At 38.4% G+C, this 20,361-nt stretch overlaps 1 protein-coding gene across 1 annotated transcript; it reads right to left on the minus strand.

The window, feature by feature from the left end:
* Window positions 1-5,714: 5,714 nt before the first annotated feature.
* Window positions 5,715-19,839, minus strand: si:dkey-27h10.2 (uncharacterized). Its single transcript, XM_058641096.1, has 10 exons — window positions 19,706-19,839; window positions 18,711-18,980; window positions 18,527-18,622; window positions 17,050-17,088; window positions 16,888-16,967; window positions 16,485-16,581; window positions 16,307-16,399; window positions 12,838-13,077; window positions 12,223-12,308; window positions 5,715-5,907 (listed from the first exon to the last, which is right to left on the minus strand). The coding sequence occupies exons 1-9, from the start codon at window positions 19,737-19,739 to the stop codon at window positions 12,256-12,258; spliced, it is 1,002 nt and encodes a 333-aa protein (XP_058497079.1). The 5' UTR covers window positions 19,740-19,839; the 3' UTR covers window positions 5,715-5,907; window positions 12,223-12,255.
* Window positions 19,840-20,361: the final 522 nt, after the last annotated feature.

Genomic DNA, 20,361 nt, shown 5'->3' on the forward strand with positions numbered 1-20,361 from the left:
GTGGGAGCCTCCTGCCCCCATAGCTAATTTCAGACAGACCATTGGACAAGACTGTGAAAGTGCTCCTTCAGCCAACACTCACCCTTCTCTCCTTACAGAAAAAAATGTCTGGGGAAGAAAAGTTAATACAATATTGTATTCAGGTTTAAATAAATTTGTTGAAATATGTACATGTGTTCTTAGGTATGACGTGTATCCATCTAAGCTGAATTATTGGAACTGCAATAACCAGCAATTCTTCTAGATATGCATAAAGCTGAGTTTGCTTTAACAAGTGATTTAAGAGTCACAAAGTCAGTTGTATAGTATGCTAGAGTATACAGCTGCCCCCCACCACACACACACACACACACACACATGCACACACACACACACACTGCTTTAGTGCATAACAGTTCAGTGCTCTTACAGGTAGAAATGCAATTTGATGATCAACTCTTTAATTGATTTCTTTCATTTGAAATAATCCACAGAATAAATACAATCAGCATGGATTTGCAAACTTCATCATCAACAACAGAGTGAAACGATCCTCCAGTATTTCTTATTTTCCTTTCACGGGTCAGATCGGCTCTGAGGTCATGACAGAGGGACACCTCGGCTCCGGAGTGGTCAATATCCCACTGAGGGACAATAACCTGGCATCAGCTGGCAGGACAGGTGTATGGACAGTGTTTGGTCATGCACACAGAGAAAACACAACACAGCGAAAATACTGCTCAGCGCTCAGTTTCTTTTGTTTCACATCAAATGAGTGTAGAATATGCAGTTGCTGGACCCACATGAGATTTAGTTTGTGAGTTAAATCTTCCCCTTTTGTGTCTCATAGTGGGATGTAGAATATTTGATTATGTTGTGATACATTTTCTTCACTTGATCTAGAAAATGTAAAATGCAGTTGTAGCAACATAGTGTTTTTTCACAACACACTTTTCTTTTAGCTGGGGGAGGTCACACTTGATAATCTTTTTCTGCAGTGATACTCTCAAGGAGCATGGAGATATCAAGCAGTCATACTGGATGCGGTGAGAATGCGAGAATGTGTACTCAGTATGGTGCACAAGGTCATGTTAAGATAAAAATACCTAGTAGCCTTTTATGGATCATCTTTTGAGTCGGGCCTGACATTCGATGAAGCGTTCTGTGTGCATTGCTCAAACATTTTTTAACACAGTCCTTTCTCTTGCCGTGCTTGAAATGTAAGAATTTTGGTTGTCTTCTTCTTTTTTTTTTTTTTTACAACTGATTTTGTATCTTATATCAATTTTTCAAATGAAGAAATATATCTGTAAATTGATAATGTTAAGCTGTCAGAAAAAAATCCTTTGATTAATGAAGCTCGATGAACGAGTCCAACGCTCAAGAATCCACCAGAAAAAAAATCTTTTGAAATTTGGACAGTAAATCACAGTTTAATTAATAAAAAAAAAAGAAAAGAAAAAAAAGAAAATTTAAGTTATGTCATATTAAAAGTTCCTCTCTTGACCGGACATGATAATGCTTTTAGGACAACACTGTGAAGCAATCAACAACCTTCCTCTAAGTGTGGGCCAAATAGCAGACATGCCATTTGCATCCAGGCATTCTGTATCACACTTTTCACTGCATCCTCTAAATAAATCTTGCCCTCCTCACTTGACCAGCCACAAATAAAGAGGGGACTCACACCACGAGGTGTAACTATAGAAACAAACACAGCAATCTTTTTATAATCTGTTATTCTTGGATTTCACTCACATTCCTCTCATGGCGTGTACTGCATAATATCAAGACCCATGGATTTACAACAGCAATGTATATTTGTGTTTGGAACCACATTCTATATTGTTTCCACAATCGTGAAACATGAGTAATGAAAGTGGCCCTTCAGCTACAGTACAGTATGAGTGAGTGGAAAACAGTGTGTTTGTGTGTCTATTCTTGAGAGCAACATGGCAGCCACTAAGCCATTAGCCCGCCTTTGTCCAATTTAGAAACTAAAGATACAACATGCCTTTAATGAGCATCTAAGGTAAACAGTGAGAGGAGCTGGGCCGAGGCCAGCCCTACTGCCCATGATCAACTCCTCATCCGGGGACAGCTCGTGATGACAGCAGCTACTAATGACCCTGTGATAGATGGAAAACAAAGCCAGTGTAGATCCCATCCCAGTTTGCTGCACAGCACAGCCAACCAGAGAGGTGGGCTTTGCTTTCTTTCCTTTGAGTATAGTTGTTCTGTCTGTGAAGTTGAAATTGTGCTTGCATCCAGACACAGAAATCGAAACACCTTTTTGTTTTTCATCGTGCTTTCTAAAGTGCCAAATCTTATGTTAGGTTATGTCATTTTTTTCAGCATGTGTCATTTCAACCATGCTCTTTAGACTTGGGTTGCCATCGTCACTCAGTCCTCCTGCTCGTAAAATCTGCTTCTTTTAACCAGAGCAACAAAACCAAACCAGCTCAGAATGATTGTGTGTCATTAAAATGACTTAAGATTTAGGTATATTGTGTGTCAAAGGTATACGTTAAATCCCAGGTTGATGTAAAATGGACAAGCCTATGATGAATAACAAAGAATTGAAGTCTAAACTTTGCTCAAGAAGTGTGTGGATACATATTAACTGTTTATAGACCTGGTCATTTATAGTGCATCAGGTTGTAAATAGCAGTAATGAGTATAGTAGAGAGTGAAGGTGCAAAAAGGGATAAGAAGTAAAACCAAAAAAACTGTTTTGTTAGTTGTATTTTTTTTAAAATTATTTTTAAGCATCCTTTTACATTATTTCTTTTGTATTATTTTTCTTTCATTTGTATGTATATTCATATACATAGATGTTTTTATTTTTCATGTTCAAAATAAAGGTATTAATTCATTATTGCCAGTTCGAGTCCCTGCCAGGTCAAGGGCCGGGGTACCCCTGAGCAAGGTACCCAATCCACATTGCTCACTGTTAAATGGACACTATAAATTGACCCCATGCAGCCGGGGGGGGGGGGGGGGGGTACTACATCCAGTGTACTCCTAGTACTCTAGTCCTGGTCCCAAGCCTGGATAATGGGAGGGTTATGTAAGGAAGGACATCAGCATCAAAAAAAACAACAACTAGCAAATCAAGAGAGGGAGAAGCTGAAAGACAAAATAAAAAAATAAAAAAATAGCTGCATAATCTCTAGCATAAATTCAGTCAGGAAAACTAATCTGTTGCATGTTTGGATCACAGACTTTTTTTTTTGTTTTCTGTTTTCATCACCTCTCATGCATGCACATCGTCACTTCCTAGCTGTCTGTGGTAAATGAATATTTCACTTCACTTGTCTGTCCTGATTGAAATATTGCTGTGGCATCAAAGTGGGTCAAGACTTCTTTAACTTAAATCATTACAACATTCCGCAGCGTAGTTCATCATTCTTCACATTCTCAGCTTGTCCCTAAAGTTTATCACCCCTACAAATCTCTGATGAACAGCTGTACAGCTGTGTTTACCACTGGTAGATGAGCATTGATGTGTGTATGTGTGTGTGTGTGCGCACAGAAGGACAACAGTCAAAATGTCTATTCTAAAGCAAAAGTGTGAAACATCCTGGTTAAATCAGTACTGCAGCTGTGTTCAGAGAGAAGAATATTGTGTGATTGAGTTAAATAGACAAACTCAAATCAACCATCATGAACTGCCCTGTTCTCACACGTCACTCATCCTCCTTTCATGGAGTTTGTCATCGTGTTGCAGGTGAGATAAAATAGACTGGTTCACAGTAATAACAGTAATAACATAGCCACAGTATAATTACACACAGTATGTATTTATATATAATATAAACTACATCATAGTTTTCTTTAAAGGATAGTGAATGTGGAAAGAGAATGTCATGACATGCATCAAAACATGTTTTAATTTAATTTGCACACAAAACACCTTCATCATCTGATCCGTCCAAGTCATTTCAAACGTTTATCCTATGACAAGGGTCTGCAACCCGCGGCTCTAGAGCCACATGTGGCTCTTCAGCCCCACTCACTGTAGCTTTGAAAGAAAAAGTGGGTCACTTTTAATTTGATATTATGCATGTGAGGCTGAATGTAAAGAGTTAGTCTTTGCCCTCTACATACTGTATATTCAAATATCTCTTGCACAAGCGATTTGAAGCTTATTCAGACTACGTGACTCTATAAATACCACAAAGAAACTTTAAAGGATCAACAGCAGAAAAGGAGAAAGCGTGAAGTTGCCCAGGAAAGTACCTCCGATGGATCCTTTGAAAACAAGCTTTGACATCAGAGAGGTGGTTCACCCCAATAAACTCCTTGTCTCCTTAAAATAGCCAAAGAAGATCACTGCTACATTTTCTTTGCTGTAGCACTACTCGCTAGCATCCTAATCATCCGGCCTGTTGTAAATATACACAGTGTATAAATAGTGGATACTGAGACCTAAGACATTTGGATCCAGTTCCGAGGAGGAAGAGGTTTGTGTTCTGCTGTTCTGGGTGGTTTGGTGCAGGGTGTCCATGACTGCGGTCAGGTTTGACGCGGTACAGGCACAAATTTTAGAACCGCTCCTGCCGTCACTGCCGTCCTGTAGGCTCAGTGCAACATTTCATCTGCTTAATGGTGGATTAAAGCATCCTGCGGGCAGATTGATATAGGCCGATGCTATCACTTGTCTTTAAAGGAGAGCTGCAGCCCATGGAAACAGGCTGGATATAGCAGCTGGATCAGACCCAAACACTGGGCAACACACCACACTCATGAAATGAAACAAGAATCTAAAGCCACATGTGTCCTTAGCGATGAGCTCAAATTCCACACTATAAAGTGAGCTTTTCCGTCTATTGTCAAATGAATGACGGGCATATTTAAATGTAGTAGCACCTATTACAATGTAACTACACATTTACTCCTAGACAACACTGGTTCTATCAGGGAAATCCAACTTCTGACCCAGGAATGTGTGCAGCACATTGTCGAGGGATTCCTGTCTTTTAACACAGCCACTTTGAACTCAGTATGTTTGCACCTGGAACTCGTGTTTGCTCTTCCACTTTAAAAAGTGCGGGTCTTTATGAAGAACAGTGTATAAAAGTCAGCAGGGGAGCAGCACAGATACAATATGTTGTACTTAACTAATAGTAAAGAGAGAGAGAGAGAGAGAGAGAGAGAGAGGAGTTTATTAAGCTTTAAATCTCCCACTGATTATTCAGATGATCAGATGATCTGTGACAGCCTGTTGTTAAACTTTTGTAAAGAAAGGCCAGAAAATGGAAAAGCAAAATGCAACATATACAAAAGAGGAAGAATAAACGTTGCATCTTTAATTTACATAAGAACACTCTACAATCAACTGTCATTTATTTGTACAATACTTTATTGTGTGAAAAGAGTAAAGAACTATTTAATGTTGCCAGTTTGCATCTCTGTCCCAACTTTGAGGACATCTTGAGGAAGTGGCAATGAATATAGACTGCCAAAGCTGTTATTTACACTTATATTGCAATACAATGACATGAATCTACATACAATCTACAATGTGTACCATGAATAATTCTATATATGTATATAAATGTTTTATATGTATACATACATATGTATATACATATATGTGTATATATATATATATACATATATACATATATACATATGTATATACATATATATACATATGTATATACATATATGTGTATATATATATACATATACATACATACATATATATGTGTATACATATAAAACACCTTGTTACATATTGCAAAATTGTACCAAAGCATGAATCTATAGGTGTTTAAAACACTTTTCATTCAATACATGCAAATTCTGTTCTCAACTGACATTTAATTTGGAAAAAGCTGCAAATTCTGACAGGAATTAAGTTTCCCACATGGCGTAAACGGAGTCGTCTTCCAGCTGTTTGAGTCTTTTTTCCCCTCCAGTCTGAGAAAGAGACAGAAAAAATGCAACACATCAGTGAACACAATTTATTTTGTCCCACAGTCACATGTCTTTGAATCACCTGCTTTTTCCTCTTGTAACTTCTGCTTTGGCCAAGTTTATGTAGCCTTTGCCATAAACTTTGACCTCTACAGGGAGACATCTGTTTGAGGAAAAGGGTACCTGACATAATCCCACTTCCAATCTATTGATGTGATTTACGCTAGGCCATTAAACATAATGGTTAAATGAGCACAACAAAGTATTTTCCTTTGGAGAAGTGCAGAGTAGTTGAGTTTAACAATTACTTAAAGACCACAGCTGATGCTGAGTTTTTTTAGTCCTGAGAAAACAATCAACAATCAACATCTCTCTCTCACAATCCCAAAATTGACTCGACTTAATCTGAGCTGAATCCCTGTATAAAGAGTTTAGCTTTGGACCAGTAAAGTGACTATTAAAGCTTAGGTTTCAGGTGAGACTTCACGTTGATCTCAGTTTATAAGGCTGCGCTGAGTTGAGCCGCAGGGACAGATAGGGATCTGTGGAGACCAGTTAGCCACTATAGTGAAACCTGGCTGCTGAAAGACTGGGCATTCCAAGGGGGATTTAGATTGTGGAAGGAAAAATTCTCAACTGAATCCTGCGCATGTTCATCCCTTTCAGTCTTTCATCAAGAGAAATCCCACAAAAATCACAGTTCTTTTGTCACAGTTTGTGGAAACTGTTATTGAGGGTAACTTGATTCTTTTTGATCCGTCCTCCTCTAATGTCACATGCAGTTAGTACAGGACTCAATGGTTGTGACATCTTATATCAATTTATGTCCACATCATCCAGTAAAGACACACAGTCAAAGTAACTTGGGAGGCATTAAGGTTAGTGAGTGTTATTAGCACTCAATTATACATCCAGACCAGGGGTGTCTAACATACAGTACATGGGCCAGAATCAGCCCACCAGTGGGTCTAATCCGGTCCCCTGGATGAATTTGTGAAAACTTCCCATTCAGTTCCAGATAGATAGATACTTTATTCATCTCACAGAGAAATTCACAATTTCCACAATACCTGTGGCTAAAGGTTTGATGCCTTTGTAAATGGTAAACTTAGGCATAATATTGTTGAAATTGCACTTATTTTTCTCAAGACATTTCAGGTTGTTGGTAATGTTTTGTAAAAAGATACTTCATTAAATGTGAAACAAAGGGAAACATTTGGAGTGCTTGTTGTTAATAGGTTATTATGCTATACAACAACCAACATCAAAAGAAATTGAAGGTTTAACTTTAAAGAATCTTCTAATGTTCCACCTGGGCTTCACTGTGAATGATGAGAGAGGTGTAATAAAGCCACTATGTTAGCATGACAGACAAACACACACTGAATTAAATAAGAGGTAGATTTTTTTTTGCTTTTTGCTTTGCTAAGACGCAGATGAATATTAAGTCTTGAATAAAGTCAAAACGTCGAGACTTGTTATCACCTTCAGTGCCTTCAGCACAATTCCAAAACTCACACCAGGGAATCAGTGGCAAAACTAAACAATCCTGCGCACCAATAATCATGACAAATGTGTAAAGAGCGCAAAGTTGTCATTACTTCACTGTAAACTGGACAGCTGTTTCCTCTTTAAAGAACTGTTAACAAGAACAAAGCAGTATAGTTACGGGCAGTAACTAGGCAGAGAAGAGTCAGCTCTGTCAATAGATCACAAAATGTCAAAGGTGTGATTCTAAACAACTTAACCACTGTGAGTTTACATGATGTGAGTGGCGTGCTAACTCTACTCCTGTGTGCTCTGCAAATTGTTTTCACTATGTCACTCCACCTTCTCATGTCTTTGTTGAGAGACGCGGAGCGTGGTGTAAAGAAGTGAAACATGCTCTGCTAAACCATGCCCTGTAAGTGTTAAGCGGGCCACCTGCCAATGTATTGATTGAAGTTCAATGGAAGAATCTAGAAAATGTGTTGCTGTAAAACAACTATGGTGTGAATAGTAAAGGGGAAGGCTCGGCATAGTCTCACGTCTCTGAAAATAAAACAATGTCACTTGGGGCAGCAGGAAAAGTAGAAGTGATAAGGCGACAGCTGCCTTTTATCTTGTTTCAGAACCCTTTTGCAATAAGCCACCGGTTGTAAATAGTTTAATACAATTTTTGTATGGCTCTAACATGTTTGTGGCGCTTCTTGTTGTTGGAAAGCTTTCAGTGAATATAAAAATAGAAGCTTGTCAATTTAACGCTCTTTAAAGACCTGATTTGAGATGAAAATCTTTGTTAAATGTGTTCTTTATACAATCTTTAGATGGACATTTGCTGTTTATTTGTATTTAAAAATGTGTCACAGGATGGAGAACAATGTATTTTAATCAGATCTCCAATGGAGGCTTGTCTCAATCTATTTTCCTTCACAAATATTGTTCTTAATGTGTTTCACGTTGTGTCATGTGCAGCGGACTTGTTGAAATGTATTCGCGGTCGGGGCTTCACATCACAGCAGCCGCCACACATCCAATTCTGCAGAGACTTGCTCAATGACAGGCGAAGAATGTGAGCCAGTTGACTCTGACATTGAGAACACATTATTCACTGCAAACCCTTTAATTAGGACTGTCTGACCTGTGACCTTTGGGCAGGACAACCCAGAACTTCTTCAGGTCAAGGAGCCAGAGAAGAAAAAGGAAGACATAGGAAGCTAATGTAAGGTTAACACACTGTGTACACACACATGCACACGACAGCTTCCTAAATGTAAATGTGTTGTGTCAATGTTTCGATTCAAACCACCACAATCCAAATTTGGCATTCTACATTTAAAATAGTGAGAAATGCAAAAGAATTTCATCCCTGATGTGCATGACCCAATGTATATTGACAGAAAAGAGCTATTCTATTCTATTCTATTCTATTCTAATCCAGACATAATCCAAAAAAAACAACTGACTCTTGCAGACAGAAGAAAATATTAAGCATTCTATGTATTTTAAGGTATTTTAGGTGCAGGACTGATGTAGTTTAAAAGGAGTCGATAAAAACCAAGGGTGTGAAAGCAACTTGTTCATCTTGGTTTCAGTTATGAGTGATTTGTTAATGTGAGCGCATGTAACACAGTGGACCTGCTTGAAGGCTGTCAAACAGATGAGGCTGAAAGTGAACATCCCACAGTACTCAATAGTCAGATAATAGAATGCTAACACACGCATCATCCATCCGACTAATGGATCAATGCAACAATCAGAGGCACTGCTTGCCAACAGGCAAGGCAGGCAAATGCTTCAAGCCCCAGGCCAAAAAGGGGCCCCTGAGTTCTGACTAACTTGGAATCACTACAGCATTGACAAAGTGGAGAATTTGCAATGACAGTGCTATAGGCCCTAATAATGTCCGGATAAAGAAAGAAGAAAAAAGAGCAAGAGGAGAAGAGAAAGCAAGACAATTTATGTTTTTATTGCTCTTAAGAATTCTGCAATTTTTAAATTGCATTTTTAAATGTTTATATTCTTATTTTGAGAAGATACTTATTTGTACTTTTCAAATCCAAAAATGTTTACATCACCTTTTTGTGAGTTTCAGATTATTAATTATTATTATTATTATTGTTATTTAATTTTCCTGCAATCCTGCCTACTACAGCTTTAAATGTTAGGAGAAATTTAGATCTGCAGAAGTGATTTTTAAACTTCACATAAAAGCCATTGTGCGGTTTCACGTGAGTGTGACACAATTTTGTGAAACAAAAATTTGGTAAACTGTGGAGAAAGTAAAACATATAGTCTTAACTCATTCCCACCTGAGCTGGGCAGTGATAAATAAGCTGGAAGCTGCTCCAGTGGATAATGGTTATGAACTGACAGGTCATAAACTAAACCTGCATAATTAGACCTGGGACTTCACAGTGTTCGTTTCCAGTCAGAGGTAAGCTTTCATGTTTGATGGTAATGTTGGTGTAAAATCTCTGTAACGCCTGGGATGAGTATAGTTCACAGGAAGGCGGAGACAAGTGAAAGAGAGTGACAGACTGAGATTTAACAGTGTGAGACAAACGAGGCTCGTAGTCAGCCAGAGGCAGACATTTTATTTGCAGAGCTGTTGCTGGTTCAGAGGCAGGTCACAAAGATGAGGTGGGTCAAGGATCTTAGCTCCAAGAGGATAGTTTACCTCTCAAGATTCTTTGTGTGCCGCTTCGGAGGAATAAATGGTACAAAGAAGCATGAATTATTAATACACTTCTCTGGGTTTGGGCGTTTTGCCTCTTTCTTGGACAGTATTGCAGGTTCAGACATAGCTTTGTGATGAGCGGGATGACAATGGCATATGTGGTGAATGCATGATCTTTATCTTGGTAATAACAGTGAGGGGAAGCTTCCTGAGCAAGAGTTTTGATGTGGTTCAGACTGGCAGCTTTACAAGAGGCAGGGAGGGACTGTCGGAAAAAACCCTTCACACTAAAAGAAGAAACCAGCTGGGAGAGGATGGTTCTGCCCCTTCCTCCCGACACTTCCTACAACAGACTGTCAAGTTTTGGTTAAATAAATTCAAGATTAAAGTGGTGAGGACAGCAATTACACTTTCAACATGAGAGGGCAGCGTCTGAAGAATATACTGTATGCCTTCATCCAAGATTGAAGTGTCAAGATTGTTTCTTATTAAGTCTTAAATAGTTAATACAATAGAAGTATGCTTAAAATGTTCAATTTCAGGGTCTCTAAAGGTAATTGATCCGTAGTAGAAAAATGTCTGAATTTCCGTTTTGATGAGTCAAGACTGAAGAATTGGCCAGCGCTACGGCCTCACCTGCAACCAGGCTCCTATTGGACAATACCAGCTGTCAATCACACTCGTGTCCAGTCATATCTGCCGTGTTTTACTATCGTTTTTCTTCCAAAAGGGGACATGACTTACAAAAGCTACATCATGAATGTAGTGATCGAGTCCAGGAAAATGTTCACTGAAATTATAAATCAAGTGACAAATAATACTTATTTTCACAAATACTACCATTAATACCAAAGGTGGTGGCTATTCATTATTTAGTCATTAAATTCTTACTTTCGGCTTGTCCTCACCCAGAAAAGCACAAGACTACGTCCACGTTATATAATTTGTCAATTGTAGAAACAGAGCTTTTGGCACAGCCTGTGTCAAAGGTCAAATTACTCCATAACAGCTGTGAAAGGTCTGATTTATAGGTTAAAATGTATGTACAAGTCTGACCTTCCTTGGACAAACCATAAAGATAGTAAATCTGTCAATGACCTGAAGAGATACTTCATGACAGAATTGTGCACCAAACAAATGGGAACAAGGGGACGAGTCGATTGTTTCCGAAACAAACGGATGTGTTTGTTTTGAAACCGAATCCTTTATGAAGCCATGGTGTGCTTTTGTTGAAAGAGGTGAGACATTGACGAATTAGGTCAACACGATCATCTTTAACATGAGTAATAAATGTGAATAAGTTTAGGATAACTGTTTAAGATAACTGCCAGTGAATCATTGCTAAAACAACTAAAAAACAACTGCATTTGACCAGGACTTGAATTGATTTTACTTTTAATTTATTATGTTTTTCCCTCTCCACTAATAATTGTCTCACTATGTGAACAGGTACAGTGTTAAATTATTATATTATAAATGCTGAGGATTTTTGAGGCTGGTGTTGCTGTGAGAGCAGAGATGACCCATGACTGTTTACACAGAGCTTCAGAGCTGTTAGCTCCTGAGATGTGAGCTTATCATCGGCTGTGCAGAGTGCTGTGAATTCCTCGAGCCTCAGGCAGCTTCTGACTCCTGTGTGCTTCTGAGTGGATCGTAACGGGGGGGAAGGGGGGTGCAGGTGCAGATGTGGGCCTTACATCCTGAAGCACATGATGATAAGACTGAGACGGCCCGAGTTGCGACTCATGTGAGAAGAATCTCATCTATTGGCGGCAGATTGGGCAAGATATTATAAGGAAACCAGCCAAGTATGGCTAGTTAGCAGAAAATTAAAGTGAAAGAGCTTTTTTAGGTCTATCATGAGCATGGAGGTAGACAGAGTTGTTTGTTAAACACATCTGAACTTTTTTCTTCCTGTATTAAATGCTGGACTCAATTTGCTTATTTGCCTTAACCTATCGTCACACATGTGTGTCTCTGTAGTCATGCAATAATGATAATGGGGCCCGAGATGGAGTTGATAGTGGAACTTGTTGGTTTGTTTTTCTGTTCCACAAATAATGTTTTTAATTACAGATTAAACAGTCAGACACAAATGCATGGATGGATACAGATTACTAACACCCAGTAACGCTGGGGGATGTAATAGGATGACTTACCAAAGGTTTGCGAAAAAGGAAAGGAGCAGCGAGTCACACAGGACAGTCAAGGGGAATGTTCCAGAAGATGCTGCTTGACTTCAGATCTGTTCAGATGACAAGGAAGTGAATTAATAACAATTGCTTTTGTCAAAAAAGAGTGAGAAATAAGCACAACCACCATCTATACTCAATGGCATTATGTTTGTTGTAATATAATAATACTTCGTACTTCATATTAATGTTGAAATTTAAATAGGTTACTACCTTCTACCTTTTTACATGGCATTTGCTGTGCATTAGTAATATGCATAAAACTACAAAGAGCAGTCGATCTTAAGGGAAACCTGATATACAGCACTGTAGAGTGCATACATAGAGGGTATAACATGAGATATTATACCCTGCATTCACCACATAAAGAATAGATTAATGACACTGTTTTGTCTTCTGCACTCATAAATGAGTTGAAATTACACATGTGCATGAACTGAGATATGAAAATATAAAGGTAGTTACAACCCCCGGCAGTCACTGTACAGTATAAGCAGTCGATGCTATCACACGTGTGACCATGGAGAGTTTATCAGATCGTTTACATTTATGTTTATCTAATTTAACTTTTTAAATACTCACCTCTCCACAGACTGACGTCAGCGTTGTTGCTGTTGTTCTCGTTTGTTTCCTTCAGCGATTCCACTGAGGTCTGGTTGGAGACGTCTCCTTCATCATTGGTTTTCTCGTCCATGGTTCGCTGCACAGGTGCAAGAAGACTCTGCTCAACAACGTCCTCTTTGGCTTTGTCCTCAGAACTGTCTGGAGAAGGAAATTGGGCTGCAGACTCAGGCCTGGGATCAACAGATTTCTCACCCTCAGCTGTGAAGGACAGAGAGCTATCTTTGAAAGTGCTGAACAACCAGGTATTTAAAAAACAAATCTTCATGGGCATTTCCTTTCACATGTTTTCAGCCACACTGGAACATGTCTGCAGCTGTTGCCTCATACTGTCTTGCCAAAAAATCTAATCACGTCCTGGTCCAGGTGACACAAAGAGAAACTGATATACTGTAAGTGCAGCTGATACACTTATTCAGCATTGTGGAACTCTTTTGACAATGGACATTTAAAAGTTACCACACAACAGTTTTGAGCTTCATGTCTTGCAAGTTTCATAGTAAGTCAAACTACCACAATAAATCAGTCAACAGATATTAGTCTTTCATTTTAGACGTCTATAAGACACGGAGGAATGGCTGTTTCGGGTCACTGTCGTCTGTGTTTAGCTGCCACATAATAACAGTATTTTCACTCATATAGCCTGCAGTGGTTCTGCCCTCTCTGACAGTCATCGAGGGAGGATTTCTCCTGGGCAAAGGCATGCGAGGAGGTCACCATGTTGGTGATGAAGCAGCTGATTACTGACCAGTTGCTAATGAGCTACAGCCATGCAGCTGTTGAAGACTGTGGGAAAGTAGGGAGGCCCCCATCATTATCTGACCCAGGGTTAGGTGGAGGGGAAAGCGGAGATGAAGGGGAGAGGATGGTGGCCGCTGGTCGAGACATTGTACTGCCATGAGTAAGATGGCTCCTCAGGCATCATTCCAAACGTCAGAAAATCATCATGTCTGTCTGCTTTATGGTGGAGGATTGCTCCTTGTTACAGGTGGACTGTTGACCCGACTGCCAACTCAGCGTTCTCATTTCATGTACTGCAGCTGAATAATGGGAACGCCTGTCTGTGTACCTTAATGGAGAGTCTCTGCTTTAGTCCAGACTTTGAATTGGTATTAAAGGTGTCACCTTGGAATGGTTTCGTTCTTACCTGGCTGACAGAAGCTTCTGTGTTAGTATTGGTGATACCAATGTGGAGTGCCACAGGGTTTGATCCTAGAGTCCCTTATGTTCTTGCTCTATTTGCTTCCTTTGGGCTCTAATTTCACGGCATGGATTTGCATTCAATATTTTAATGTCAAGAAGACTGAATGTATACTGTTTGGCCCAGGAAGAACCTCTGTCAGCCCCCTGTTGACCTTTTGAGGGCAATAATTTAATCTTATTTTAAATTTGAAAGCAGATTAGCTCTATTATAACGGAAAGGTCATATCCATTCTGATGAAAACCATTTATGCTTTTATTACAACTCGACTGGACTAGCCAGGCTTCCATTGCTTGTCTTCAGCTTGTTCAGAATGCTTCTGCTCACCTTTCTACAGGAGCATAGAGACATGAGCGTATTTCCTCATTCATGGCTTCTCTTAATTGGCTCCCAGAACACTACAGGGTCAATTTAAAGGTGTTATTGTTTGTTTATAAGTGTCTTCAAGGCCTTGCTCCACATTACCTCTCCGCAATGGAGTTTGTCCCTAAGCTTTGATTGGATTGGATTGGATCAGTGTAATCATTTTCTTGGCTTCTTTAGGTGAATTTTCCTTTTAAGTCACAGTTTTTCACTGAACTCTATCAATGTATGTCTATTTATGTTTTAGTTAGTTTAGTTATACTCTTGTTATTTGACACATAATTTTATTTCTGACTGATAATTTGACTTTTTCTACTAAACCTTTCTTATTCTTTTGTAAAATTATTTATATATATATATTAGACCGTTTAACTGCATTGTTAAATCCAATTGTTTTATTTATTTATTTTTGTTTTTTATTGTATACTTATTTTTTTAATCTCTATTGCAAATGTCACTCATTATTCATCCCAATAAAGACCTGTCACTATCAAACAACAATTGTTTTTTTTAATTATTAATTTTAATTTTTAATTATTATTATTATTATTATTATTAATTTAGTTACAGTTACACGGTTCCAAAATTACAGTGTGTTTATTTTTCAGTAACGCATCAGTGGGATAAGACTGTAAGTCTTTCCATAAGGTCAAATGTGTGGCTTTTTGTTGAGCAGAAGTAAGTTTATTTTCTGTCTTGTCGTGACATTTAAGTAGATGCAGTAAATTAAAATAGATTTTTTTTTAAGGTAGTATTATTTACCAACTGCCTGGCTGGTTTCTTCAGCTCTTTCCTTTAGTAGTTGCAACACTTGAGATAAAACAAATGAGTCATCATCACAAAAATCTCTTTTATGTTCGAATTTAACCAGAACCTCAGCAAAACCCTTCAAATACGATTACAGATTTGGATTCCTAACTGCTCAGACAGCAAAAAACGTTGAATTATTTCTTCCACATGACAGGAAGAGAACCATTAGGAAGGTAGCAGGTTTTTAAAGTGGCCGTCACTGCTGTCCGTTTAAAGAAGCAGGCCCAGACATGACCACATGTCTTACTTTTCAATGTGGTGAAACCCCTGAGTAAAACAGGAACCCATGAAGCATGCAGTCTAGTTTTTTGTATTAAATTTTTTTTAAATCTATATTAAATGTATAACTCACTTTTAAAGAGATTCCCACAATCATGTCATGATGTCAGCATTTTTCTTTTTGTTACTGAACATTAAAAGACTTACTTTATGACATGCAGGCTCTCTTTTTTAAATCAGAAACTGAATTATATAGAATTGCTTTATAAAAAATGTATTCAACTCGATAAGGTTTTTGCTGCAGTCATGGCAAACTGCAGTTGGCTTGAAATGTGTTAACTTGGGTTCCATTTCCATCAAGTGGTTGACTTTGGTACTGCAGGCCATGTTCAACATTTTTTCTCTTCTTCAAATGAAGAAATAGTCAGTTGTTTACACACTTTCCATTACACAATTTTCAGTGGAGGTCCAAAATTGATCAAATGTGTGTTTCACATTGCCTTGCATAATGTCATACTTCCTTCCTATAAAATTTACCCCATCTCCATATTTTTTTGGATTTGTACCATACTGTTAAATGGAAACAATACTAAAGAAAAGATAACACATTTTCTGTTCGGGCCTTACAGGGATCAGAACATTCATGCTACCTCACAACCTGTCAGTTTTGGTGTAGTTTCTTGGAATGTACTTCCTTTTTCTCAGTTTAATTCTTAAGCAAGAGGAAAGACAGCAGCATGATTAGCTCACACTGTACACACAGTTAACCTCACAGCTATAACAAGCATCTTGTTTCTTGTTTCTTGTTTCTCAGATCACTGAAAGATTAGCTCTCACGTTTCTGTTCCTCTTGCCCGTCAGGTTTTTCCTCTTGTGTTGTGTGTTGGGACTCTTCTGTAGCAGTGTCTCTACTTCCAAAAGTTTGCAGTCCTGAAAAGTGTGCAGAGAATTTTGTTGAGGACAAATATTCTCTGTGATTTTTTGCTGTTGCAGTGTGTTTGAGTGTTGGACTGACCGTTCTGAGGCACCGTATCAGCAGGCAACTCGGGCTCCACAGTGCTGAGAGGGATGTTGACGTCATCTTGTCTGGAGAGGATGTCAACAGAGTAGCTCTGTAAGAAGAAAACACATTCACAAAACATGTCCACAACAAATGGTCAAATAATCCATAGTACATCTAAAGTTTAAATTAAAAGTGTGATAAACAAAAAAGTCCTGGTTTTACAGGGCTATGTAAGTTAGAAAGTCCATGTAACATCTTTTCAATGCTGTTGATTTAAGGATCAAAATGTAAAGTGTCAAAAGTGAGCTACAGAGGAGTTTGACCTTTCTGCTCTTCATACAAAACTAAGCTATTAACAATTACCTATTGATTTTATTGTTTTGTGGTGGAAGTGAAGAGCTACTGCTCGACTTACTTTTCCTCGTTTTCGTAAAAAGTAGCAAGCAGTTCCAAATCCTACAGCCATAAGTATGATCACAATGAAGATGACGATACCTGAAGGTGCAACAATTTATGTTCATTATGACTTATAGTCCTATCTATTTAAGTCAGGAAGTGGGTGGCACATTTAACTCACCAACTGTGTCTCCTTCAGTCTGAGGTGCGGCAGTGGTTGCTGTGATAAGTAGAATGTATTTATTGTTTAGAAACACATTTTTGTGGACTGGTCTTTAAAACTGCAAAGTTAAGTTTATTGATGAATTCAGAGCAGTGACATACACTATATGAACAAAAATATTTGGCCACACTTGTGAAGTAGTGAATTCAGGCGTTTCAATCAGGCTCTGGTCCAGGCCCCTTATCTTATAAGACGTCTTATAAGACATTTTGGACAATGCTATGCTTTCAATTTTGTGGCAACAGTTTGAGGAAGGTTCTTCATACCGAGTTTGGTGTGGAAGAAATTGACTGGCCTGCACAGAGCCCTGACCTCAACCCCATCGAGCACCTTTGGAATGAACTGGAACAGAGATTGTGAGCCAGTGCTTCTCGTCTGATCTCATAAATGCTCTACAGAATAAATGCAAAAATGCAAAAATACCCATCGACACACTCGAGGAAAGTCTTCCAAGAAAAGCGGAAGCTGTTACAGCTGCAAAAGGAGTGACCAGCTCCATATTAAAGTACTGTAAATGTATTTAAATATGTCATTACGGTTCCTGTAAATGGTCAGGCGACCGAATACCTTTGTCGATATAGTGTATTTACATGTGTATAGTATACTCATGCTCGTTAGTATACTCTGTCCCCTTTTTAAATATCCATCCATCCATTATCTACCGCTTTATCCTCCATCGGAGGGTTGTGGGGGGGCTGTGCCAATCTCAGCTGACATAGGGCGATAGGCGGGGCCCATCGCAGGGCCACACACATAGAGACAAACAACCATTCACTCTCACATTCACACCTATGGTCAATTTAGAGTGACCAATTTACCTAATCCCCATATTGCATGTTTTTGGACTGTGGGAGGAAGCCAGAGAAGTCTGAGCTTTTTAAATATACATGATGTAAATAAAATAATTTCATTTAGCCTCACATTGCAGATTTGGCAAACATTTAACAAACATAGCCTCACTCATTCACGCATGGAGCAATAGCTACATTATTTTTGAAAACATGTGGCCCATTTTGTAATAATGTCTGAAATAAATGTACAGCACATAAGAGAAGGGCTGAACCATTTATCATTGTCAATCGAAATCACAGTCTGAAAGCATGTATTCATTGTATTTTTGATTGTTCTGCAATACTAAAATGTTGAACAAATCTTATCTTTAAATTCTCAACATTGCATTGAAGCCTAGGAGTTTTGATGGTGGTACCGTGGTAACGCTCAAATCAGTTACAGTATGTATTTACAGTAGCTGAGGCTTGACTTAAAAAGTTGTATCACAAAGCAAATTGCAATAGAAATGTCAAAGGACATCAAAGATGTAAAAAAAACCCAATTACAAATAGGAGGAACATTTGGTAAAATTGTCAACATCATAAGCTAAGTTGGGAACACCTAATTGTAGAAAAGGGTTTATTTATCAGCATTCTCTACTCACTTTTGGCAGGTGTTCTTCTATGAACACTGGGTTTTGGTGTAGTAAAGGACTTTGTGGGCTGTTGTGCGGCTCTGCCTCTGCCGGTGGTTTCACCACCTGAATCAGAGAAGCATGTCATGTCACAAGTAAACTAAAACTCACTATCACAGAATACAAACAAAAGTATTCCGTTTTCCACTCTCACCTCTCTGCTTTATGGTTGGGGACATGGTAACGCTGTTGATGTTGCTTGTGGTGTTGGAGATACCGGGGCTGTTGATGCTGTTGGTCATGGAGGTGGTGCTGGTGATATTGGGGTTAATAGTGCTGGTGATATTGGTGTTAGTGGTGTTGGTGGAGGCCTCTACACTGGAAAGGTTATTGTTGTCACTGCTGAAGATGGTGTCTTCTTTTATTGTGATCAATCCTGTGTTTGTTGTTGTCACATCTGCCATGACAGCAGCTACGACCAAACCTGCAGGGAAGAATAAAAGCTTTCCAACACGACTGAAAATAAACCACAACATAACTCATTGGGAATTTCCCTCCACTTGCAAGTTATGATTAAACAAGAGTCCTCCAGCCTGATGGGTCAGGAATTCAATTTAGGCATCAATCCAGATTTGACCCAACGGGACATTTTGTGGTATAACAGCCTGACAGCAGGACACAGCACATGGTTTCCATTGGGAATCCAGAGTCCTCGTCAGAGACGAGGTGATTTGTGGACTCTCCCTCAGGACTTTCTACCAAATAGTTTTTATTCCTGATGTCTATATTTTTGTTGTAGTTTCAGTAAGTTTAAGGCATCAAAAGTACATGGTTAAATAGTTTTCCATGTAAAATATAGTCAGAAAATGTCAAGACACATTGATGCAATTTATTTTATTTATTTGTTGCAATAAGCTTTTGGCACAAATGATCTATGTGCTTTATTCTCTAACTTCCTTTCTTATTTTCTTTACAAGAGGACTGTTTGCTGGCTGTCACAGTGGTTGTCTTAAAAATAAGACGATTGCTTATATACTGCTATATTTTATTTATTTATTTATTTTTATTTTTATTATTGTTTTTATTTACCATTTACAATATGAACAATTTCAGGTGCAGGGATTTCAGAAACAGTAACTAGAAAATGCAGCACAGTTATACAGTGTAAACTAAACTCTAAAGTAAACTAAAGTAAATAAGCAGCCTTACCTGGGATGAAGAAGAAACAACAAGTCAGTGACATTGTATGTGTTTGATGGCAGCAGCCGTGTAGATATGTTTTTATCAAAGCTCTTTGCCCCAAGGAGATGCTTTCATACGGTTTGTATTGTTCAGCCTCTCACAGTGTTGCCTGCACTGAAGAAAACCAAAAAAAAGAGGATCATTGTCTGTGACCACAGCAGGATGTACATGGTTGCTTAAATGGTGCTAGAGGAAATACGCTGGTACTTTGTCTCAATAACAGATCTCTCTGACAAAGTCTCTCTTTAATTAGAATTTAATTGAATCATAAGTTAATTCACTTAACAGTTAATGGTAGAAATAAGAACTGTGTAATATTAGTTAATATTACACAGTTCTAACCAAAACAATGCAGGGGTATGATAAAACATTTTAAGTTGTATCTGTGGTATTCTTTTTTCTGCTCACTAGATGTCGCTGTAACTATGGTGTAATATGCCAAACATAAGCCTGTTGCTCTCTCCTGTTGCTGAAGGTATTTCTAACTTAAACTACATTAATCTCCACTCTGGTATACAGTAAAACAAATTCTGTACAAAAGCTGCACAAAATACCATGTATCGTTGATTATAAATCATTATAATCAGTTACACATAATATCATTTTCAATAGATAACTCAGCC

This window comes from Solea solea, chromosome 10 (genome assembly GCF_958295425.1).
Source record: "Solea solea chromosome 10, fSolSol10.1, whole genome shotgun sequence".
NCBI lineage: Eukaryota > Metazoa > Chordata > Actinopteri > Pleuronectiformes > Soleidae > Solea > Solea solea.